Source organism: Pteronotus mesoamericanus, unplaced genomic scaffold, assembly GCF_021234165.1.
Source record: "Pteronotus mesoamericanus isolate MK-2021 breed Mesoamerican mustached bat unplaced genomic scaffold, CSHL_Meso_final contig_20, whole genome shotgun sequence".
In the NCBI taxonomy this organism is placed as follows: Eukaryota; Metazoa; Chordata; class Mammalia; order Chiroptera; family Mormoopidae; genus Pteronotus; species Pteronotus mesoamericanus.
This window is the reverse complement of record NW_026555085.1, coordinates 96024788-96047743: the sequence shown is the minus strand read 5'-3', so window position 1 is coordinate 96047743 and position 22956 is coordinate 96024788. Positions and strand designations below refer to the sequence as shown.

General features: G+C 36.1%; 1 protein-coding gene across 1 annotated transcript in view; it reads left to right on the top strand.

The window, feature by feature from the left end:
* The window catches only part of SYNE1 (spectrin repeat containing nuclear envelope protein 1), a 414665-nt gene that overhangs the window by 85768 nt on the left and 305941 nt on the right, over positions 1-22956 (top strand). Inside the window, exons 4-10 of the mRNA XM_054570132.1 lie at positions 5515-5610; positions 8394-8477; positions 12593-12613; positions 13066-13158; positions 14034-14212; positions 17076-17272; positions 19697-19806. Of these exons, the coding sequence (XP_054426107.1) occupies positions 5515-5610; positions 8394-8477; positions 12593-12613; positions 13066-13158; positions 14034-14212; positions 17076-17272; positions 19697-19806 (780 nt within the window). The remainder of the gene's footprint in view (positions 1-5514; positions 5611-8393; positions 8478-12592; positions 12614-13065; positions 13159-14033; positions 14213-17075; positions 17273-19696; positions 19807-22956) is intronic.

The window sequence follows — 22956 nt, the reverse complement described above, 5'->3', positions numbered from 1 at the left end:
GGGATGGGATTTTTTTTTCTGTATATGGTGTCTCAGCCTATGAAATAGTTTCTACCTCAAACTTATGTAAACCAGAGGTGGTGGTCTGTCGGCTGTAGAAGTGATAGGCCATCATGTGTACACAGGTTTCAAGGTACACAGAACACACCTTGAGAGCCAGCCCTTGCCTTGGGACTGCACCGTCCAGCACTGGGAATATCTCAGGCTACGAGGGTGTCACTTCCAGCGTGCCTGACGGTCCCCAGCCGTGGGGGTGTCTCTGCTGGAATAAAGAGTTACCTGTGCCGTCTGCTGTTCCTCCCAGGGGTATCCAACCTTTTGGTGTCCCTGGGCCACTCTGGAAGAAGAAGAATTGTCTTCGGCCACACATTAAATACATTACGACATGTAATCACGAAAAAAAATCCTTTAATGTTTTAAGTAAATTTACAATTTTTTGTTGGGTCACATTTACAGCCATCCTGGGCTGCAGGTGGCCCACAGGCCACAGGTTGGATGTCCCTGCGACCTTTTCTGGTTTCACTTTACTGATATCACTGCGTATCTAGCAATTACACATTTTAAACCCTAGAGTATGTATTTAATATTTTAAAGTAAAATGCTATAGCTATTTTTTGTGTGTGTCATACAATGTTTTGAGAACTTCTCCAAGAGGACGAAGGATTTCGACTGCCCAATTGTTCTGAGACTAAAAGTATTGATGGCAAACGAGCACCCCGGCGACTCCTGGTGCGGGATAGGCGATTTTGTCATTTCCTTTGCCAAAGACGGAATCTTTCACGCTCTATAGCTCTTTGATGGCTGTACTTGTCACTAAGGGATTCTAAGATTAGTAATGTTTCAAGGTAGGCTTGTCTTATTCTACATTACTGGTTTCAGTCTAACAACCAAACCTTCTTTCACCTTAATTGAGGTCCTGTGATTGCCCTATTAATACAAAGTTAAGAGTGATAAAATATATTGTAGTCCATTTGCATTTTTATAATTTTGGATACAGTATAAACATATACTTGTCTATGCAAAATGCCTCCAGATAATTTACCTACTTAAAAATTTGTTTGTATGTGTTTAATTATTCATCTGTAATACCAAGCTCTTTTCATCTTTCTCACGTACCAATATATCCATTGGTTAAAACATTATAAAATATCTTCTCACATCATATACATTCAGGTTCCCCTAAAAATGCACACTCTCATTGATAAAGTGTGAGAATTCCTTAAATTTTTACTTTCTGCCAAATAACGCTGTCTGATATTTTTTTCATCAAAATTATTCTGTCAATCCTTTTCCCCTAATTAATGTAATTATTTCTAGGGGCATAAGATCAACATGTGGCGTAAGAAATATGGCCGTTCTTTGGTGAATAAAAATATGAAAATAAACATGGGAAAAGGATTAGCTACATGCTGGCATTTATAGTTTAGTAAGGTGATACAGGTTATTCACACACACCCGCGCGTGCGCACGCACACACACACCAATGTTAGATATAGATTATTTTCCCCAAATGCAGGAAATAGTAAAAATTATATCAAAGATAGCTGTGCATTCTCGTATTTCATCAAGTTCAAGGAAGAACGCTTGATCTCTTTGAAGTCCTAAGAGAAAAGGAGTGAATCTCATTATGTGCTGTTAGAGGGGCTGCATAACAAAGATAAAGGGACAGGAAAAGAAAGACAGAAAAATGCTCTGAGACGCCTGCGCCAGTCAGGAGTTAGCTACCGCCGTGGAGCCTGGCACAGAGCGTGTGTGCATTTTCCCGGAGGCGCTAGCGACCTTCCGGGACCAGGCGATCCTCTTAGAGCCAGAACTTAGAGCTTAAACCTGGCTTGAGGGAGAGCTTCCGGAAGGGGGCAGCCACAGAAGCCAACGGCCTCTTTTCCGTCCCTCCCACCTCCGTCTCTCTCCTCTCCCCCCGGCAGGAGCTTCCATTCTTCCCCCACCTCAGGTTCAGCGGCAGTGTCTGTGCAATATCCAAATGCACCGGGTAGGGCCGAGGCCAGCGCATCTTTTCCAACTACTGTAACAAAAAAAGAAGTTTATCATAATTTTAACTTAATAAAAAAAGATAATTGTGTTTCTGAAAAGTGCGTTACAGATTTCTATCTATAAAACTATGAACTGGTGAGCAACAAAACTGCACTATCTTTATTTTCCATTAAGTCATGTTCCAGTAAGTGACCCTCCTCCCTGATTCTCCTTTTGGCCTCCAGGACCATGACCTGAATCCTGCCGAAGTCATTGGATCGGTGCCCTCAGTGTTTATTTTATATGTGACTTTTAATAGAAAGGTTTTCTATTAAACTGTTTTGCCAAAAAAATAGTAAAAGTTCCCTCTAATTGATCCTTTGCTGTATGTAAACAATACTTTAGCCAAAAAGAGATAGCAAAAGTTGCCCAATTATTACTAGGACTTTTTATTCTCATGTAATTTTTGATAAATGGAAGTGGGTTTTCTTTTTTGGTCTCCCACAAAATTTATATTATGTGCAGTTAACGAGAGCTTGTAGAGCTAGAAAGATCATTTGCTAGTTTTTATTTTTGCCAGCCTTTGCAGTAAGGTTAGCCAGAAGTTAAGGTTTGTTTTCTCCTTATTTTACTTGTTGAGGTATTAAATAAAGAATGGATTATATAATTCTAGGCCCTATAATTCAGGGTGTGCAAATTATAAAACCTATATATTACCAATGAAATTGACATTAGAATTTTTATTTTAAACAGTCATATTTTCTTCTAATTACTATTTTGTGTGTTAATAACCATTGGACTACAACTCTTCACTTTGTGTAAGCAGGCACTGGTGGGAAAATTTTCAGAAGCAACTCCTATTTCCTATAAAAAGAGAAATTTTGGCATCATGATTTTATTTGTATATCTCCCTAAGATTCCAAAAGATACTTGCAAATATCCCTGCTCACTGTGCTTTAGTCAATATCTTCACTTTTGCTGACAGCTAGTACTAAAAGCACAGTGCCTGGTACTCAGTGCATGAAAGTATACTCGGCTTCTTCCCTGTGCTCAAGAAACCCCATGATCTGAGGTCCTGGGAACACAGATTTGTGAATGACTAACTATAGAAGAATGTGATCCTTGTGATCTGAATAGCGTACTTCAGACAGAAGAAGTAATTCATTCTATTTGGATACCTGAAAAAGATTAGCTATAAACTACGTGATGGAAACTGACCAGGAATTTGCTTAAAAGAAAAAGAGGAAAGTGAAGGTATTATGGGTGTCTGTGTTCAAAGAAGATATACTCTTCTTTTCTATGCACAGACTGAAAAATTCATTCATTTCTTCAACAAGTATTTGACAAATTCCTACTGTGGACAAGACATCCGAAACAAGATACTTCTAAGTCTGTGTTGCGTTGCAGTCTTTGATTGCCTGGAGCCTGGAGACCCATTTTTTTTGCCCATAATATATACACCATATTTAGAGATCCATTAAGATGGGCATAGGGCCTGCAAAGATAATTTTTTTGAGAAAACTATATTCAATCAGCCAACAGCACACAACAGCAGGGGTGCCTGCCGCATGTGCAACAATGTTTAGGAGAAACCCCTTAAGGGATGACTGAAGAGTTGTGTCCAGCCAGGCAAAATTTTGCAAAGACCAGAGGAGTTGAGACTGAGTTTAGTGATTGGCCACAGTTAGGGAGAAAGGGGAGAGAGAGGGAAGAGGCCCAGAAGCCAGGCATGCTGGTCAAAGAGGTTTGGGGAGGGAGAGATCGAAGAGAGGGTGGTACCGGCCGTGTCTGTAGCAGAGAGGCAAGTGGGCCACGGACCCGTTGGCCAGCGGTCTCTGCTGGGGTGAGGCCACTCCCAGGGCGTTGTGCAGGAGCGGCTGGAGGGGAAGGAAGCCGGTGAGCGCCAGCAGGGATCCAAGGGGAGAAACAGGACAGGCAGAATGAGTTCCAGAGAAAATGGCCTTCAATGGCAGAGACCTGTGTATGTTTAAAGCAAAATGGACATATAAGTGCAATTTATTTATTTAATTTTTTGTGTTAAATTTCTTGGAATATTTACTATTTCATGAAAATTCTCTGCTTTGCTTAATGTTCTTTATATGTTTTCAGGTTAACACAATATAAAAAAAACTTTTTTGTATTTGCTCCCTGAATATATTACATATGTGTGAACTTATTTCCTCATTTTTCCACTGTTTTAAAACTATAAGGTACAAGCGGGCATTTGCAATGATAAGTAGACCATATTTCTAATGATTATGTATAATCAATACAACAATTTTGATTTTTATTGCACCGAATAGTTTTCATTGTAATGGCTCGTTTAATTCTGAACAATTTTATTTATATGCTTAGAATATAAAGTCACTATTACATTTTTGCTATATAAATAATAAGCTGTGTCAATGGTGGAATTTAAAAGAGAATGATTACAAATAAAAATTGTTATTTTTGAGCATGTATTTCACAGCTTGAGAGCTAAATGTATTCAGCTGTTCAATTTATAAAGAGAGAAAACTGTGTTTAAAATTAGAATTGTACCATTCAGAGGCTATAATTCATGCAGTCATAAGAGAAATATAAATGCTTCATAGCAGTGGGTAGAGGAAAAAGTCAAATTTCAATAAAACATTTGGCAATTAAATATCTCTACGTAGAAATTTCTTTTTTAACAGAAAGGTAATTGCAAGTCAGGAATCTAGCACTAGGTCTTTAACATGACTCAGAGCCAGAAAGCTATGGAGATTGAACCCAGCTGGTAAATAGAAAGAATTGTTATTCTATGAGAAACATGAGGACCCCTACCCTCCACTGGCTGTCAGCGTTAGCATCATCACTTCTTTACTTTCTTCTGAGCCAAGATAGACCTTAATTCAAGGTCGATGAACCCCAGCATATTAAATATTTTAATGACCCTCATAAACAATAAAAGATCTCCCATGAAAGTGGGCCTTGACTTATTTTTCCCAGTAGTGGCGACGGTTTTGCACGGATCATCTGTGCTCTTGCCCTTATGACCCCCTGGGTTCAGTGCCACTCTGCGAGAGAAGGGTTGCCAGGCTCTGGAGCAGAACATAGCCAGTCGACCGCAGGAGATGAAATCTGTGCCCTGGGCAAAACTGACAGCGCTCCCACAGCAGGTCACTGAGCTAGGCTTCCTGGGAGACAATGTCCCATGGAAGTGCGACACCTGGTTAAAGCCCTGGAAGTATGCCCGCTCAGAGAAGTTGGAAGTTTGGCTCAGTTTAACTGGGGCACCTCCCATTCCCCTTTTAGATCCTGCTTCAACGTCTTCCAACTTTTACACTGACAGTGCCTCCTTTTCCTTCCCTCATTCCCCACCATCCCACCCTTGTCAGAAACCCTTTTCTAGAAAGATGCTGGAATGCATGTGAAATATCAAAAGGTAGTTCCCAGTCATCTCCAAAATAAATCATGTAGGTATTTTAGAAATTTCTCCTACAAATTTCACCACAATGAGTAGCAAAGGAATGACAGAGAGAGACAAGAAGTTTTTGCATTTATTCATTTTTTATTTTACAGCGGAAACCCCCAATGGTGGTAGAAGACCTTTTTGAAGACATGAAGGATGGTGTTAAGCTGCTTGCCCTCCTGGAGGTCCTGTCTGGGCAGAAACTGGTGAGAGTCTTTTCCATGACCAGTCTTGTCCCGTTGTTCCTGTTTGGAACTGGCGCTTGTGGAGCTGGGAGTATAAGGGACTCTGCCCATGTGAGATAAAGGTTTTCTCTTTTGTAGTCAATAGTATGCAGGAAGCGCTAGTCCATTGGTCACTTCTGGGAGCAAGGGATACATTCCCTTTCTTGTTCCTGCACACCTTCAGTAGATTGAAAACACTGTATGTAGTAGTAGACACCCGAGAAGTAAGAGCAGAGAGCTTCTTCGGTGGTCAGTCAATCGTGGCCAACTACTGCCTCTGTATGGTATCCAGGAAGTTAGTTGCAAACAAACATCTACCTACCTTCAAGTGCTTGATTTCTCTTTGGAAAGGATTGTTGGTCCGTACCTATGTGTTTCTAAAGCTGCCTGATGGGAAGTGAGCTCACATCAACATGGCATTTTTTTCATAATCTGTGGGCATCCTCCGTCAGTCATTTGTCACAAGAAAAGCACATGCAAAATCATTGGCTTTTATGCACAGCAAAAACTGCCAAGTGAAAGTCAACATTGACCGTGAGCTGTAAAGGTATTTTTCTACATTACTCAAATAATAAAATATATTTTTTTTCCTGGCTATGTTTTAGTTCTTTCATTTCAGAGTGGTAGAGAAGTAAGTAGTTTGCAAACATAAACTATTTATAAGACGTTTCCCATAATGAGGGAAAGGAGCTCAGAAAATAGTCATAATGTTGTATAACACACTAGACACCGGGTCTCAAATTGGGAATGCTTTTTTTTTTTTCTTTATCTGTTGCGTCCTGACAAGAACTACACGATCGTTATTACTTGGATATTTTAGTTATTAAAAAAAATTGCTTTTTCCTAAACATAAATTTCTAGTTAAGTTTGTGAAGGACATCCTCAAAATAGCTTCTGGAAGAGCATTGTTTATTGAAAAATACAAACTGAGAGTAATTTTGTATCAGCCACTTACCTAATTCGAGTCATACTGTAGCAGATGCTTTCTGTGCCCCGGATGGATGGCATCTCCACTCACGTCTGATTTCCGCCACACAGGGGTGGACGTTATCCACACCCTCTACCACCATCTGATCTTAAGTGCTGGTAGCATACCTCTGGGGTTCCTCCCTCAGAGCTCATCAAAGCCGCACCTTGAACCACGCAGACCTGAAGCACAGGAGAGGTGATGGTCCCAAAGGACCCTCAACCAACGGCGATGAGAGTCTGTGAATGAATGCTGGAGCCCGGCACTTGCAGGAGGACCGGCGCTGAGGCATGTTTTCCAGATCTCACTGAATGCCTGGTGGGGTCCCCGGGGGACTGAGCCCAGTTGCCTGCAGTGGAACCCCCCAGAGCACATCGTTTATTGGCTTATCCTCCTTCCCTGTTTCACTGCTCACAGATCCTCACTCCTGCTGCCTGGGATCATCTCCCCAATGAGCTACAGGCAGCCAAGTCCTTTTCTTAGGCTTTGTTTTGGGGAAAATTAAACAAGACACATGAACAGCCAATTTGGAAGATACAGGCAGAGGCATGAACTACATAAATTGGGTTAGCATTAAGATGTAAGAATCACTGAACTGAAATATATATTCCCTTGTCTGCCAGATATAACTGCTCATTTTTATAGAGGCTCCTGAATTGAGTTATTTCTCTGAAGGTTGAAGGAAACTTCATTACAATTTCAATGGGCATATTTAAGATGCATGTTAGGCTAAGTGTCCACATAATTTTGCTACTGTACTTGACCATCAATATATAGAAACCTTCATGGGCATTTAACTGCCATACTAAGTGATTTCTAGAGGAAGTGTATAGTCTTGACATAAAAATCCTGTTTCTGTATAAGTGCTACTCATTCAGACATAGTTATTTAAATATTTGTTTTAAAATCGTATCATAAAAATGTATTACCTGGTATGCTGTAATTGGAAAGTAAAAAGATGGGAGATTATCGAGAGGCGATTGTCACAGAGAAGAGCTCAGTTTACCAGCTATGTGATCATGGAGAAATTGCTTCACCTCACTTTTCCATTTAGTTGTCACTGTAAAGGAGGTGAATGCTATCTACCTCATTGAACTTACTTTGAGTTCTTAAATTAATGTCGTGGTACAAAGAAAGCACATGACAAGTTTTAGTAATTCAAACACAGGTAACCATGACATAATATTGTATAAATAATTTCATTCTCACAATCCTATTTTTTAACCTCGGCTCATATGCTCCATGTATTTTGGTCATCCAAATGGAGAAATGTTATAATATTGTCACTAACCTTTCCTGTTAGTATAATTGAAAAAATCCTGGGTAACCAAGATTACTTTTAAAAAACACTTCATTTTTGGGGCAGTTTCAGGTTTATAACAAAATTAAGAGAAAAGTACAGAGATTTCCTATATACACAGTGCCCTCACACATGCAGCAAGAGTACTTTTCATGTAAATATTTCCTAACTTATAGAAGTGGCAGTCTCAGGAGACAACACAGAAATTTTGTGAATTCCTGCTCTAAGACACAGAGAAGCCAGAAAGACAAATGAATTAACAGATACACTGAGAAGGAACGCTTTCATTGAGTAAACCGATACACTTTCAAGGTGCTGTGTGGCTAATACCACTTAGTATAGAAATTGAGTAATGCTGGTTGTTCTCGAATATTCTTCAAGTGCACTTAAATCACTTAAATACATTTTAAAACTGTCTTTTAAAATTTATCAAAATATTCTTATTGAACCACCTTTTTAATGTCTGTATTTTGATCACTCCCCACTCTCCCTTCACAGCCCTGTGAACAAGGACGCCGTATGAAGCGAATCCATGCTGTGGCTAACATCGGCACTGCGCTCAATTTCCTCGAAGGAAGGAAGGTAAGAGAAGCAAACCCAAAACACTTGAAGGAAAAGGTGTGGGCATACAGTTGTTTTTAATTTTGACCATGGAGTAAAAACACTGTGTATAATCTATAGAGCACACACATGCAGTATTATTGTAAAATAATTTTAGATTTACCGAAAAGTGGCCAAAAAAGGTACAGACATTTCGTGCCTGTATTTCATTTAGCTTCTTCTAATTTAGGAACTTATACATAGTACATGTATGTATACATAGTACAATTATCAAAATATGGAAACTCAAACTGGTCTGATACTATTAACTAAAGCGTAGACATTAGTCTAATTTCTTTTCCTCCAGTGCCTTATTTCTTTTCAGGATACAATCAATCACACACCTTGTGTTTGATCCTCTGTCTCTTCCACTCAATGGCAGTTTTTCATTCTTTCCTTGTCTTTCATAACTTTGACACTTTTCGCAACAGCTGGTCATTTATTTTGAAGAGTGCTTCTCAATTTCATGGCTATATTGAATTTATACCTATTTTACAAGAACTCCAAGAACGTGATGTTGTATTCCTCTCCAGGTATCATATTAGTGGATATAGGATACTGATAGGTGTTATAGCTGGTCATGTTAATCTTGATCAATGATAAGGTCATTTCCTGTATTTCTTTTCTGGTAAAATTTCTATTTTTCTTTATATTATACTTGAGACATAGGGAGACAATTGAGATTGTACTAATGTTCTTATTCTTAAACTTTGCTCACTAATTTTAGCATTGATTGGCTTTAGTAGTTATTTCTTTACTGTTTTCTTAATGGTAATTTTATGTTTCCCTCATTCCTTATACATGTATTAATGGGAATTGTACTACAGGAAAAGATTTTCTTTTTTCCTCCATTTTTATTCAGTTATGTACTTTAGCATAAACTCATGGATATTTATTTTGTTCTATAGTTTTAATTTAATACTATTATTATTATTGTTATTTTGTTCAAATTGTTAGCCATTAAAAGTTTCTTCAGCCTGGCTCCTGTTTGTCTTGTATTTTCCCTGCCCCAGTTCTAGAATCACCCACTTCTCTAAGGAAGCTTTGATCCTTTTATTACCAAATGACACTATTTAGAAGCCACGATTTGAATACTAAGTGTGCTCATTGCTACTGAGGCCCTCTCAGCAGACAGATCTAGAAAAATAGTTTCAGAATTGCTAACCCATAACCCAGTGAGAAACAGATTTACTAGCTGGAGAATAGTATTTCTGTGCAGTTCTTTTGGTCCTTAGCACTGCAATATCCAGTCAAAAGATGGTTTTCCAAATTTACTTAGGTTACTTCTATTCTTCCCATCCCATTTAGTGTGCGTATGTCACTCATTTGAAATCGAGTTATAGTTCAGTTTGATTAACCTCCCGTATACACACGCACATTCTAGTTGACTATTTTTGTTTCTGTTTTGGGCAGTGAGTCATTACTATGATTCTAAGGGTAAAAGTTACACTTAGAGAAGTGCCACTCCTTCCTCGTCCTTACTACTCCGTAATCACTCCTTTCCCTTCACTCCTTTTCACCCTTCTAGGTCAACAGTCTCTATAGTTTCTCCTTTACCATGTCTGTGTTTCTTTTGCACGGGTGAGCAGATATTCTTCATGTACCACGCTCTTTTATACATGAGGGTAGTATGCTATAGGTACACTCTTGCGCTTGCTTTTTAAATTTAATGGCATATTCTGGAAATCATTCAAATCAGTTCATGGAGGCCTCCCCCATTCATCTTCACAGCTGCATAGTATTCCATGGTCTGGATGTGCCAGGGTGGATTTAACCACTCTTCTATGGATGAGCAGGTAGATTGTTTCTAATATTGAGAAACAATGATGAAATTAGTAACTGTCATACACACTTCCATATTATTGAAAGCGCATTTTCTGGGTAAATTCCTACAAGTGTGATTACTGGGTCTAAAAGGTAAGTGTGTACATAGTTTTGTTAGGTATTGCCTATTTCCCTTGAAAAGGGTTGTACCAATCCTCTTAGGTTTAGCCTTTTGTAATTTTGGGCCCCACCCTTACAACCTCATTTAACTGTAAGTACCTTCTTGAAGGCCATGCCTCCAAATACAGTCCCATTATGGACTGGGGCTTCAACATACAAATTTGGGGGACACACAGCTCAATCCATACTGGTCGCTGGCTTGCAAAATCAAAATTTTCCAGATTATGTGAGCCAAGTACAATGATCTAGTCCAGGGTTCTCAAACATTGGCATATGTCAGAACCACCTGGAGGTTTCACTGAAACAGATTTTTGGTCTGCACCCCCTCTGTTTCTGGTTTGGCAGGTTTGGGGCAAAGTCCCAGATTCTGATTCTGAACTAGAGCCTCTGGGATGTGTTTGCTGTTGTTCTGTGAAGCTCACTTTGAGAAAGAACCACTGGTCCAATACTTTTCTCTGGCTTTATTCATTAATGCGATTCCATCCTCTTTCTAGCTTCTGGAAATTTTTCAGTCTCTTTGGGTGCCTCACTATTGCCCGTCCCACCTAGGCTATTAAGAATTCGCTGTAAGTTTAATAGAATTTTGCAAAGAAGAGGAAGTCAAAAACAAGCAAACCTGTGCTCTGAAAATCCATTGTGCAACACACAGTTTTTAGGAGAAGAAATAATTATTAAAAACATTTTTTTCCCCACAAATTGAGCAAAAGATCATTAGGTCTAGAATAAGTTGAATATGTTAATTCTCTAGTATAGTTAGAGCTGGGTTGAGGTAGGAAATTCAACTTATTTTCAACCATACTTTTAAAAAGAATGATATACAAGGGAAAGGAAGTGATCTGTCCTCTATGGAATGCATTACAGTCTCTCTTGGTTTCTGTGGGGGATTGGTTCCAGGACCCCAGAGGTAACAAAGCCCAAGGATGTTCAAGTCCCTTGTATAAAATGACAGAGAATGTCCACGTAACTACACACATTCTTGCATATAACTTTGAATCATTTGTAGACTATTTACAATACCTAACACAATGTAAATACCATGTAAATAGTTATACCTTATTGTTTAAGGAATAACATAAGAAAAAAAAGTCTGTGTGTGTTCACTGGAAGCACATCCAACATGGACCTAACTACGTAGTACACGTCCCCAACAACAGCGCTTATTTTTTAAGAATATTTTCAATTGGTGGTTGGAACCCAAAGATATAGAGAGTGGACTATAATCTTATGGTTATTAGGATATGTTATAAATCTGTGGTCCATGGATACTAAAATAAATGAGGAGACAGTTCCAGAGAAGTTGTAAAATAGAGTAACCAAAATGATTATAAAGATTGCAATAAGTTCTATTATAAAAGGATAAAGAAATTTGAAGGTCCTTATTTTCCACAATCATATTATGTCTTACACTGTGCTAGGCTTAAAACAAGTAGACACATAAGCTGACAATCTATGTCAGTTCTCTCTTGTTTTCTGTATCTGAACATGATGAATGAAAATTACCAGTGAGACAAAAGTCCATGAGTGTAAATCAAATTATTTCCAATGATTTTTGTGCTAGCTTTTACACTACTCTTAATGGATAACTAGGAAATTTAAACTGATTACTCAAGAGTAAAGTATTTGTGAGATGATTATGCATCTGATAAATTTTTATTAAAGTAAACCATTTACAAATTTCTGATCTTTATTATTAGCAATAAAATAGCTCATGAAATTGTGGCTGAGAATTATTAGGCTAGAAGTTTAAGGAGCACTTTATTATTATTTGCTTGTGTTTAGGGATTATGAAAAAGTTGATGAGCAGTTCTAATTGTATTCTATAGACACTGACTGAAATAAAATCATTTTTATAGGATTTAGAAAATAACATTTCTGATAGTTAGGAAGGCTTTGAAATGAATAATTGGGAACAGCAGTATACAGATTAATGTGTGCCTTGAATACTTTATAGTTATCAGTGCCCAGAAGTAGGGAACCAAATACTGTCTCTTTCCACTTTACTATTTCTTGGTTTTCCTTTGTCTTTAAAATGCATTCTCCAAATAATGCTCTAAATTTACTCCCTACATTTTTATTCCCTTTGCACAAATACTGCTGATTTTCAAAGTTATTTATGTGTGTATATCATCTTCTCCCTTTGCTTTTCATGTCAGTCCATGTACAGAGGATCACCGGTTAGTATTTTAGAATTTTTAACTCCTGACTTTTATAGGTAAAAGAGAACATAAGTTTCATGCTATTTGGTAACAAACTTCAAAGTAAGTGCATCTTCTTAAACTATTCATCACAGTTTGTTTTAAGTCCTGAATGTAAAGAATAACCTTTTTTTTTTTTCCTGTCTGGCATTTTGTTGGTAATTACTTGCATGATACTGTATCTTTTCAACTTAAAGTGTTTTATTTCATTTTGTAGTTAGTTTTATTGCGTGTACCTAATGAATGCTCCTGAAATTCCCACTGAAACCACATGCTTGTTGTTTTTATCATGGCTCACCCTGCTTACTCGTGTGTATCACTACACAGGCATGGCCAGGTATTACTGATGTCTAATAGAGTGCTCATTATTGCATAACTAATGGGTTACCATCTTCCAGTACATTACTAGTACAGTTTTTCTTTTTAAACAGATTAAATTAGTCAACATTAACTCCACTGATATTGCTGATGGCCGACCCTCAATTGTTCTCGGACTGGTGTGGACTATTATTCTCTATTTCCAGGTACTGTGCTACAGCTCCCTTATTAGTTGATATAATGTCATGGAGGGAAGTAGTGGTGGACATTTTAATAATGCTGTCATTTGTCATACTTTTGGGGTTAATTCTCAGAAAGCTGGCAGAAATCTGACCGTCACATATTCATTGGTTTTTGGTAGCAGAATTTCCTCTTCTTCCCTGTAAAGGTATTTACATGGAACTCCCCCCAAAAAACTGTGGCATAGGTCCCCAGTCTGAAAAGTGGGCAGGGCACAGTGAAGATGACATATTAGAACAGGAAGTTCAGAAAACTTTTCTTTGTTCTCTGGAAGGGAGCAGTTCTATTCTCATATTAGACATTAAGGAGAAAAGTTAACTTGCCATTCCATCCAGAAAAACAGTTCTAGCCTTTATGTTTTTAGACCAGTTTTAAGTTTATAGCAAAATTGAGCCTAAGGTACTGAGATTTCCTCTATAACCCTGCACACACACATGCACAGCCACCGCATAACCAACATCCCTGATGAGAACGGGATGTTTGTCACAACTGAAGAACCTGTTGTTGACACATCATTATCGTTCAAAGCCTGTAGTTTACATCAGGCTTCACTTTGGGTGTTGTACACTCCTTGGTTTGGATAACCGTTAGGTTTTATTTACTAATTCACATGGATTTGATGAGTGGTTGTTACTGCGCATAAGGTACCTCTGTACAGTTTTAGATGCAGTGGGAAGTACCAAGAAGAGTAAGACATCAATCCTGCCCTTTAAGAACTTACATTCTGTCAGCAGTGTTAAGGGTGTTAAGATAAACCGTCATTAGTTGGAAAAGTAAAACATCTGGGGAAAGAAGAACAAAATAACTCTTCTGCCTTCGCTGGCGATTCCCGCTCGTGCAGATCGAGGAGCTGACCAGCAACCTGCCGCAGCTGCAGTCCCTGTCCAGCAGCACATCTTCCCTGGACAGCATGGCCAGCTCGGAGACAGCCAGCCCGCCCAGCAAACGGAAGGTGGCCACCAAGATCCAAGGAAGTGCGAAGAAGGCCTTGTTAAAGTGGGTTCAGTACACAGCAGCCAAGTAAGTGCCCAGAGCGTGGTTACATTGGAAACCCTTGGATATTCTGAGTTACCATTTATCACTGTGTGCCTCTCCCAGTGATTACAACATTTGAAGAGGCATTTGAGTGAGTGGCTTTGCCTCAGGTCTTGTTTCATTCTTTCCCTGAGTTAAAATAGAAACACAAATCATCACTAACACTCTAGGAAAATGCTGTGATAAAACCAATTCCTTCTTCGTGTCTTTGGGCCTCTATAATTAAGTCACTTTGTCCCTACACGGTGATTAGTGGCATGAGGGCTAATTCTATTTAAGTCACTGTTTGGACTTTTGCTTCTATTAAATAGTCTTTACACAAACAAACTTGAGATTTAAACTCGATTATTTCATTATGAGACTATTGGGTTCCTTTAATAATAATGTGAACTAAGGCTCACATTCTGAAATATTGTATTTGTTTTTATTTCCTGAAACTTTCTAGAATTTTAATTTTAAATATTTTTCCTTTGGTTTTATCTTGTATCTGGAAGGTAGATTCCTTTGTCAACTCTGGCTTTATGGATGGATAATTTGCTTCTAGTTTTATTTCTTTCTAGGTATAATAAATTTACATGTGCATACATTTATGTGGTAATGCTGGATAGAAAAGTGCTACACTGAAAAAGTATCTTTTCATAAAAATTCCAATAGAGTTTTTAACTGATCATACCGATATTTTGTGGAGAGATGTGATCAGCGGTAAGACGTCTTTACAAAAGAAGTGCCTTTATATGATTTTCTAAATGACATGTAAAATTAACTCACTTTCTATTTTGTTTTGGATGCCTAAATCTAATCTGAATCTTATTCTTTACTCCCAAAAAACAGTTGTAAACTTATTTATAATGGTACTTACCATTATAAAATATTGAGGCACTAAACATAGAGAGCTCTCTTTTTAAAGCGCTTGAACAGCAAAAATCAGGAAAGACAAAGTAAGCATAAAGAAGATATAATTAGTGTTACTAACTTATATAGTGTTTAATTTTTAAAGTGTGTTGGTGGTTTTCTAATTTGGGATATATTTTTTAATCAAATTACATTCAAAAATATTTCTGAAAGCAAAGTTTTGTGGCTTTTGAAAAACTGTAGTAGAAATGAAACAAAAAGCCCTTCCCACGCTGCTGGTATGCGGCTTGCATTCCACCTACAGTGAGCATCGCTAATCTCTTTTGCAGTTTAAGTGGACAAGGGGGAGACTGGTAACCACGTGCTATGACATCTGTCATGGTTCTTTTGCGATGAGACTTTGTGTTAATGTCTATGTGATAGTATTCAGCTTTCATATAAAATTTTGAAAAATTGGAGTAGTAAATCAAAAGACTGTTCCAGCAACATAAGATAGTTAAACCCCCACCTCTCTCTCCTTTACTTTTTAAGAATTTCACCTACTAGCAGCATGGACTCTCAGAAATGAAAGCATACCTTATTTTCAACTAAGAAAAATGATAGTATTTCAGGACAAAATTAATAATAAAACCAAACAAAGATATGTATATTGGATCCATTAAAAATAACTTAGTAATATGTATTAGAGGTCAAAAATGCCTATAAACTATGCATACCGCCACATTTTTGCATCTAAGATTCTTAAATGAGAGATTTGGACTAAAATGTAAACTTTTCAGGAATATCATCTACTACTTTGATCTAATATAAAACAGAGTAGTGTGTGTGTGTGTGTGTGTGTGTGTGTGTGTGTGTGTGCGCGCGCGCGCGCGCATTCAGTAGATATAGAAGAAAAAGAACTGAAATGTTTCAAATTATTCCAACACAGTAAATATTTAGAGATACATTTTATATATTTATTTTTGAAAATGTCTAAAAAATAAACAAGTTCAAGAAAATCAGAAAATATATGATTATATAATGAATATTTATTAGCTAATTATTTATTTATATCCCATTTTATTTTGTTAAAAAAATACTTTGAGGTGGCTTACAAGACTTGGAGTACAAAGACAGAAAATATGGGCAAAGGAAAAACAGGTAGAAAAGTAAGATGAAGCCAGAGGCAGATGTACAAGTGAATAGATAACAGAACATTCTGTTCAGCCTGCGTGGATATTAGCCAGTATGTTGACTGAAAAAAATTATATACGTGCTACCAAAGACAGAAACTCTAAATGAACTAGGAAAAGATCCAAGGTTGCTTTACAAATACTGGAGTCTGAAAAAATTTTTTTTTCATATTTAGTTAGGAAGCCAATGTTTAGATGAAAAGATGCTATATTCAGGACAATATATTTTATGCAGACTGAATGTACTTGGTAAAACATTATTTAAAGTGAGTCATAAGTTTATGAGATGAAATTTAAGGGTATTTGCCAACTTTTGATATTAATTGATTTTATCAGTGTGATATGTTTTATCTTACAATCCACAGAAATTTTGAGAACATTAGGTAAAAAAAGAGAATTGAATGTTGTTATTTCATTTAATGTCTATTGTAACCTTCTCATGTACAACACAATTTGCTTATCAGCATCATTTAAAATGTTATATATTTTTTCAAAAAATATGTTTTTATAATTGTATCCTTTTGTATTTTGCTAGACATTTTTATCTAAATTAGTTTTATTTAAAATGTGCTTTAAATTGAGTATCTCTATTACTGAAAAATCTAATGTGGGAATCTTTAAGTATGGAACCAGAATTTCTCCATCTTATCTTATTACCCTCTAAATACACTATTCTCAATTTTTCTCAAAACCAGTTAACTGACATAGCTAACCACGTATCATTTATTGGTAAAGAGCATGGGATTCTGCATGAGGCCTTGAGAAAAATGCATGTTTTGTATTCAAAGTGTGACATTATTATTTTTTTTTTTAATTTCATGAAGGCAGACTGGTATAGAAGTAAAAGACTTTGGGCGGAGTTGGAGAAATGGGATTGCCTTTCATTCAGTCATTCACGCTATTCGACCGGAACTAGTGGATTTGGAGAGGGTGAAAGGAAGATCTAACCGAGAAAACCTGGAGGAAGCTTTTACTATTGCTGAAATAGAACTGGGGATCCCCAGGCTGCTAGATCCTGAAGGTATGTTCAATAATTGTTGTCACAACTCGGTAGGTTTGTATGTTTTACACCTAGAAATTAAAGATGACTTTCAAGGCCCTATCAGAGGCCAGAAAATTTGAGAGAAGCACAAATAAATAGTACCTTCCTGTACTAATTTTCTTTTGGAAAAATGTTTATTGCTCTATTTGGGAGCAAATTCTAGCTCTATTTCTGCAAACAACACTTTAATGTTGGTGGCTCAGTGAGGTGAACTGTACTTACTCATTGTACTTACAGGTGGAATGAGAGTTTTATAAGTATATTTGAGGAGAAGCAGTGTCGCAGGAGAAAGGGACAACTTTATTTGTATAACTCCAAAGAATCTGGAAAAATTAAAAGATTATTAGTAATCTAAGATCATATCTTAAAAACATCAGTTATTAATACTGAGAAATGTTGATAACCATTCAGTGTTTTGGCTGTCAATCAGGAAAACTACAGAAATGGTTGTCTAATATTTTTCATTGCAGTTGCTGGGGACCTTTTTGGTAAGGCCTTCAATCTGAAGCCTTTTTAGAAATGGAGTTAACTCAAGTTTTTGAAAGGCAATTTTGATGACTTTCATAAACTTTAATAAGCTGAGTTGTTTGTTATACTGAAATAAAAGTGTCAAAGAGAATTTCCTGAATGTCACAGATAATTTTATATTTGGGTTGGCAGGCATGGAAATTTTATTAATAAATGCAGGAGCATAAATACAATGTAAGCAAGTTATTTTGAAAGATGAGATTTCAGAATGAACATTTCTAGGAGTAAGATAGTGTCTTAAGTGGAGGCACTTGTGTTACCAAAAGTAAGCTCCAGAGACTTACGGGTCCCTCTTTGGTCACTTCTGAGGGTGGGGAGCAGCCTGGTGACCCCTGGCCCCTTAGGAACCTGCTCTGAGGCCCTAGGGTCACAAGGAGAGCCAGGGCTTCCCACCTTGTTGCTGCGCAAAAAGATCCAATAGAATCCAGTGCCCTTGGGGAAAGCCACATGCAGGTCTCAGACCTCAACTTCAGAGGACACACCCGAGCTCAACTGTTTCCCAGAATGGGATGAGAGGAGAGTATAAATGATTTCTTTATATCCACTGGACCAGAAGAACGTAGTATTCTCTTTGATCGTCAGAAAATAAGATTGCCCAAATCCAGGGCTATCCCATATAAGGTGATCCTTTATTTGTCCAATAAGAACTTTCCTATGAAGAAGTTGTTTAATCAACTTGTATATATAAATTTTTAGGGATATAGACTAAACAGAACAATTTCTATTATAATAATTATTTTTTGACTTAGTTACATATATACTTAAAAGCATATACATACTCACGTATTAAATATTGCTTTTCTTTCTATTTTCACATTTTATAAAAGTGTTACTCATTCTTCACATGCATCTTCTCTATCAGTGGTCTTGTGATTTCTAAAATCATCTTTGGGTCATCTAACAGATTCCAGAATACATTATCTTTGTTTCTTTTTAAGTCATTTGAGTTGTAGCATGTTTCAGATCCCACATTGAAAGGCCTGAGAAATTAGTATGTCAAAGGACAAGGAACATTACAAAATATTAGGGAAATTTTATGTTTTCACCTTGATTTTTTTCTCTATACGTACATATTTTATATTTTTAATCTCCAAAATAGTAACACTGTTTTTATTTTTAAAAGGATATTTAAAATACTTTTTTGTAACATTCAACACCTTTTACTTATGTAGTCATACCTTCATGCCTAATTATTAAATTTGTATAAATATCTTTGCCTGATTTTTACCAATTTTATTAGGTAAACATTTGTAAACTTAAAATTATAATGATTGAAATCTTTTCAGGTTCTATGTCTCCTTCAAAAAAGTACTTGATTGTTCAAAGTACAGTTATTTAGAGAGAATGCTTAACAATGGAAAGGCTTTCCATGGAATTGAACATACGGCATCTTCCTTTATGCTAAAGCAAAATTGCGGGATTTGGCAGGATCTCTCTTTGGCCATATAGAGTTGTACAAGCTCTATAGTCACTTGTTGTTCAGTGCGGTGCCTGTGTTTTAAATACTACACACTCACTGCAGTTCTGAAGTTTACCTATTTTTTGTATTTTATTAACTAGACTGAATGCCCGAATAGCCATATAGTATAGGATTTTGATTAATTAACGTTGAGATTTAAATGAAACAAATACTACTTTCCTAAAGCTCTTAGTTAATATGTCATCTGTACGTATTATAAAATCTCCACCATGTGTCATTCAGACCACATTTCTGCCCCCAACTGCCCCCCTCAACAAAATCTCTAACTATCAACTCTATTTTTCTTGTCCCTTTAGGACAGTGTCTTTGCTATATTGGTTGGATTTCAAAACTTGTATTATTATAATATAATTAATGTGAATTAATTTATTCACATTTGTTTTTGGACTTTCCAGATGTTGATGTAGATAAACCAGATGAGAAGTCTATTATGACCTATGTAGCTCAGTTTCTGAAACATTATCCTGACATCCACAACACAGGCGCTGATGGGCTAGAGAACGATGTAAGTATTCATTCACCTTCAAGTATTGATATTCAGTCAATGAAGGTGATTCAGATTTCTAAGTATGCTGTTTCTAAAAAATTTAAACTGTAATGTATTTTAATATGAGAACAACTGAGCAAAGAATAGATATCGCTGATTTTTGGAGGTTATTAGAGGGAGAGCTTTCTCTGATTTTGTGTGTTGGCTATGGCAGACAAAACATTATTAATAATAAATGCTGGATATGTAATACTGATGAATTAAAATTGAGGCAGGATATTGGTGTTGGGAAACTCCATTTTAGTAATTTTAGGATGGAAGCAATTTCATAACCAGCCCCTTGTTCATGCATCTTGATCTTGAGTCCACTTGTTTTGCTCAATCTAATGAAAATTATCTTCGACTTTTAGATTTCACTATATAAATTGCTGCTCACATCACACACGGCAAATTTGGAAAAGTTCTAATTACTCTTTGTGGTTAGATTCTTTAGCCTTTGAATAGCTTAAATAATATTTACATTTTTTCATACTGCTCAAATGACATATGTTTATTGTAATAAATAAGAACAAAAGTTGGAAAAAAAGAAATTATTTGATCTTCTAGAGAGAATATATTCTACAAAAAAATTAATGTGTTGGTGTTAGTCCAAACATTTTTCTATGTATATATAGACATACCTAATATTTTAACAGAGATAGAACCATAGTATATATAGAATTTTAAAATTTCTTTTCATTGTACAAAACTTTTCCATGTCATTTTCTCCAGGTCACTATATATATATATATATATATATATATATATATATATATATATATATATATATAGTAATTTATTTATTCAATCTTAATTTTTGGAAATTTCTGATTTTTGCTGATAAAAACAATGCTTTATGAACAATTTTGCAATAAAGCATTGCTTTACAGCTCTTTCTTAGAAGTACAGTTCCTAGTCTAAAGAACTTACAGATTTTGAATGCTTTTTGAAATGTATTTTCAAATCACTTGAAAACACAGTAGGAAAGCTTGCCCCCTTTTCTACTCTAGCCAGCACACTAGAAACCCTGTTTTCCCCATCTTCAATAACAATCGATATTACCATTCTCCTAATTTGTTAAATGTAGTATTTTTTACTACAAGAGCTAGATTTACTGCTGCATTTCTAATTTTATTAGGCAAAATGGCACCAGGGAAAGTAATAAATGGAATTTTTAAAATGTGTTAAACCATCTCTCCACCTTCATTGCTCTACATTTTTTAAGAGAAGTTTGAGATTACAGTGAAGAGCAACAGGAAAGAGCAAGAAATAAAATAAAATAGGTTTTCTAAATAAACTGAGAAACAGGTTTCAGAAAGGCAAAGAAAGGCCAGGGGAACATGTCCCAAAGTTTTCCCATGGGAAAAGGCATCACACTAATAGAAATCAGTGACTTCATCAAAGAATTAAGCAAAACAGCCGTAACTGGTATCTGCTAGGTTGCTCAGATGAAGTTAATCCAGCATTAAGGGATGCTGCTGTGTAAATAAGGATGCCCTAAAGAAAGCATATTAGGAAACATGACAGAGAAAATCAGCTTTCCTTCTGATTTTTATACCTACTGTTTACTATTGCCCAGTTGGATTTATTTCTGATCTGATTATAGAGTTTGTACTGTTTTAATCTCTCTGGCATTAATCATCTCTCCAGATGATTATATTCTGTGGCTGAAAAGTCTGAGTAACAAAAGGGGCTGCTTTCCTAACTCTCAGGAACAGGAATTTCAAGTAAAACCCTTAGAGATTGGAAACACTCACTGCTGATATTAGCTTGTTAATGTACTTTACTAAAGAGGCTTTATCACTCCGACATTAATCTCATAAACTATGAAATAAGTTCCGATTGTTCTTTTAAAAATTCCCCCTATCCCTTCCCTAAAAATAGGATACAAGTGATTTCTTCAGGGTTATTTCAAAAACTAATTTTGAGAAAAATGTATTATAAACGTTGCCCTTCTTTAATGTGGCATTTGTTTTGTTTTTTGGGTTAAAAATTTTTTGTGTGCAGCCATTTTATTTTGTTTTAGTTATTTTTTTAATCATTTTTTTACTTTTATTCTATTACAGTTGGGACAACTTTGCCCTCTTCCACCCATCCCACCAGAGAGGAGGGGGTTGGGGGTTAACAGTGGAAAAAAGGGGAAGGGACTAGACAAAGAACATGTATAAATGACCCACAGACATGGACAACAGTGTGGGAATTAATGTGGCATTTGTAATGTAGGGCATAACTATCTAAAATGACTCTTTTGAATAAAAAATTATATTTTTTATGATATAAGGGCTATGTTTAATGAAGGTAAATGGTCACCTAATTCTATCCTATGAAGTTTTAAGATTTTATAGACTATACCTATTGAGGCCATAAGCTGAAATACTCAGGATTCGTTTACTCAGCCTTAGTAAATAATTCTTTTAATTCATGTTTTAAAATACTAGCATCATGAAAACAAATGTATTTGAATAAAAAAATAATTAAAAAATAAAGTAAAAAAGCCAGAAAAATAAAATAAAATAAAATACTATCATCAACCTATCTACCAGGCTTCTATTTTTAATGTATTTGATGTCTGTCCTCTATGAATTTATTTAAATTAGTTATTGTATTTAAATTATATACCGATTTAAAATCAAATTTTCTTATGGGAAATAAACACTCTATGCTGTTCTTACTTCAGCCAATACAACAGATAAAGGTGTTTCTCTGAAGGTGTTCCTCGGATAGTCAGCACTCAGTAGTAAATAAATAAAGTAAGCCTATCGCGACACATCTGTCTCACCTATTAAATGTTCAGTAACATATCATTATTCATTCCTTCTCCTATTGCAACAAATACTATTGACTGCTTTCAGAAGCACAGCAGAGTCTTAATTGTTACAGGGAGAGAGATGCGTATTATTATCAGATTCATGGAGAAAAACATGAATATACCTTTATATTGTTCTTTTAAAATGTTTAATATTTCAAGACATTTGTAAAATGCATATATTGCCACATATAACTATTACGAATTAAAATGAGAACATCAAATGCCAGAATACTACATTGCCTTATTGGATTCACATATTTGGATACCTTCAAAAGTTTTGAAAACAAAAAAGTTAAGAAAGCATCTTAAAGTAATTGTAC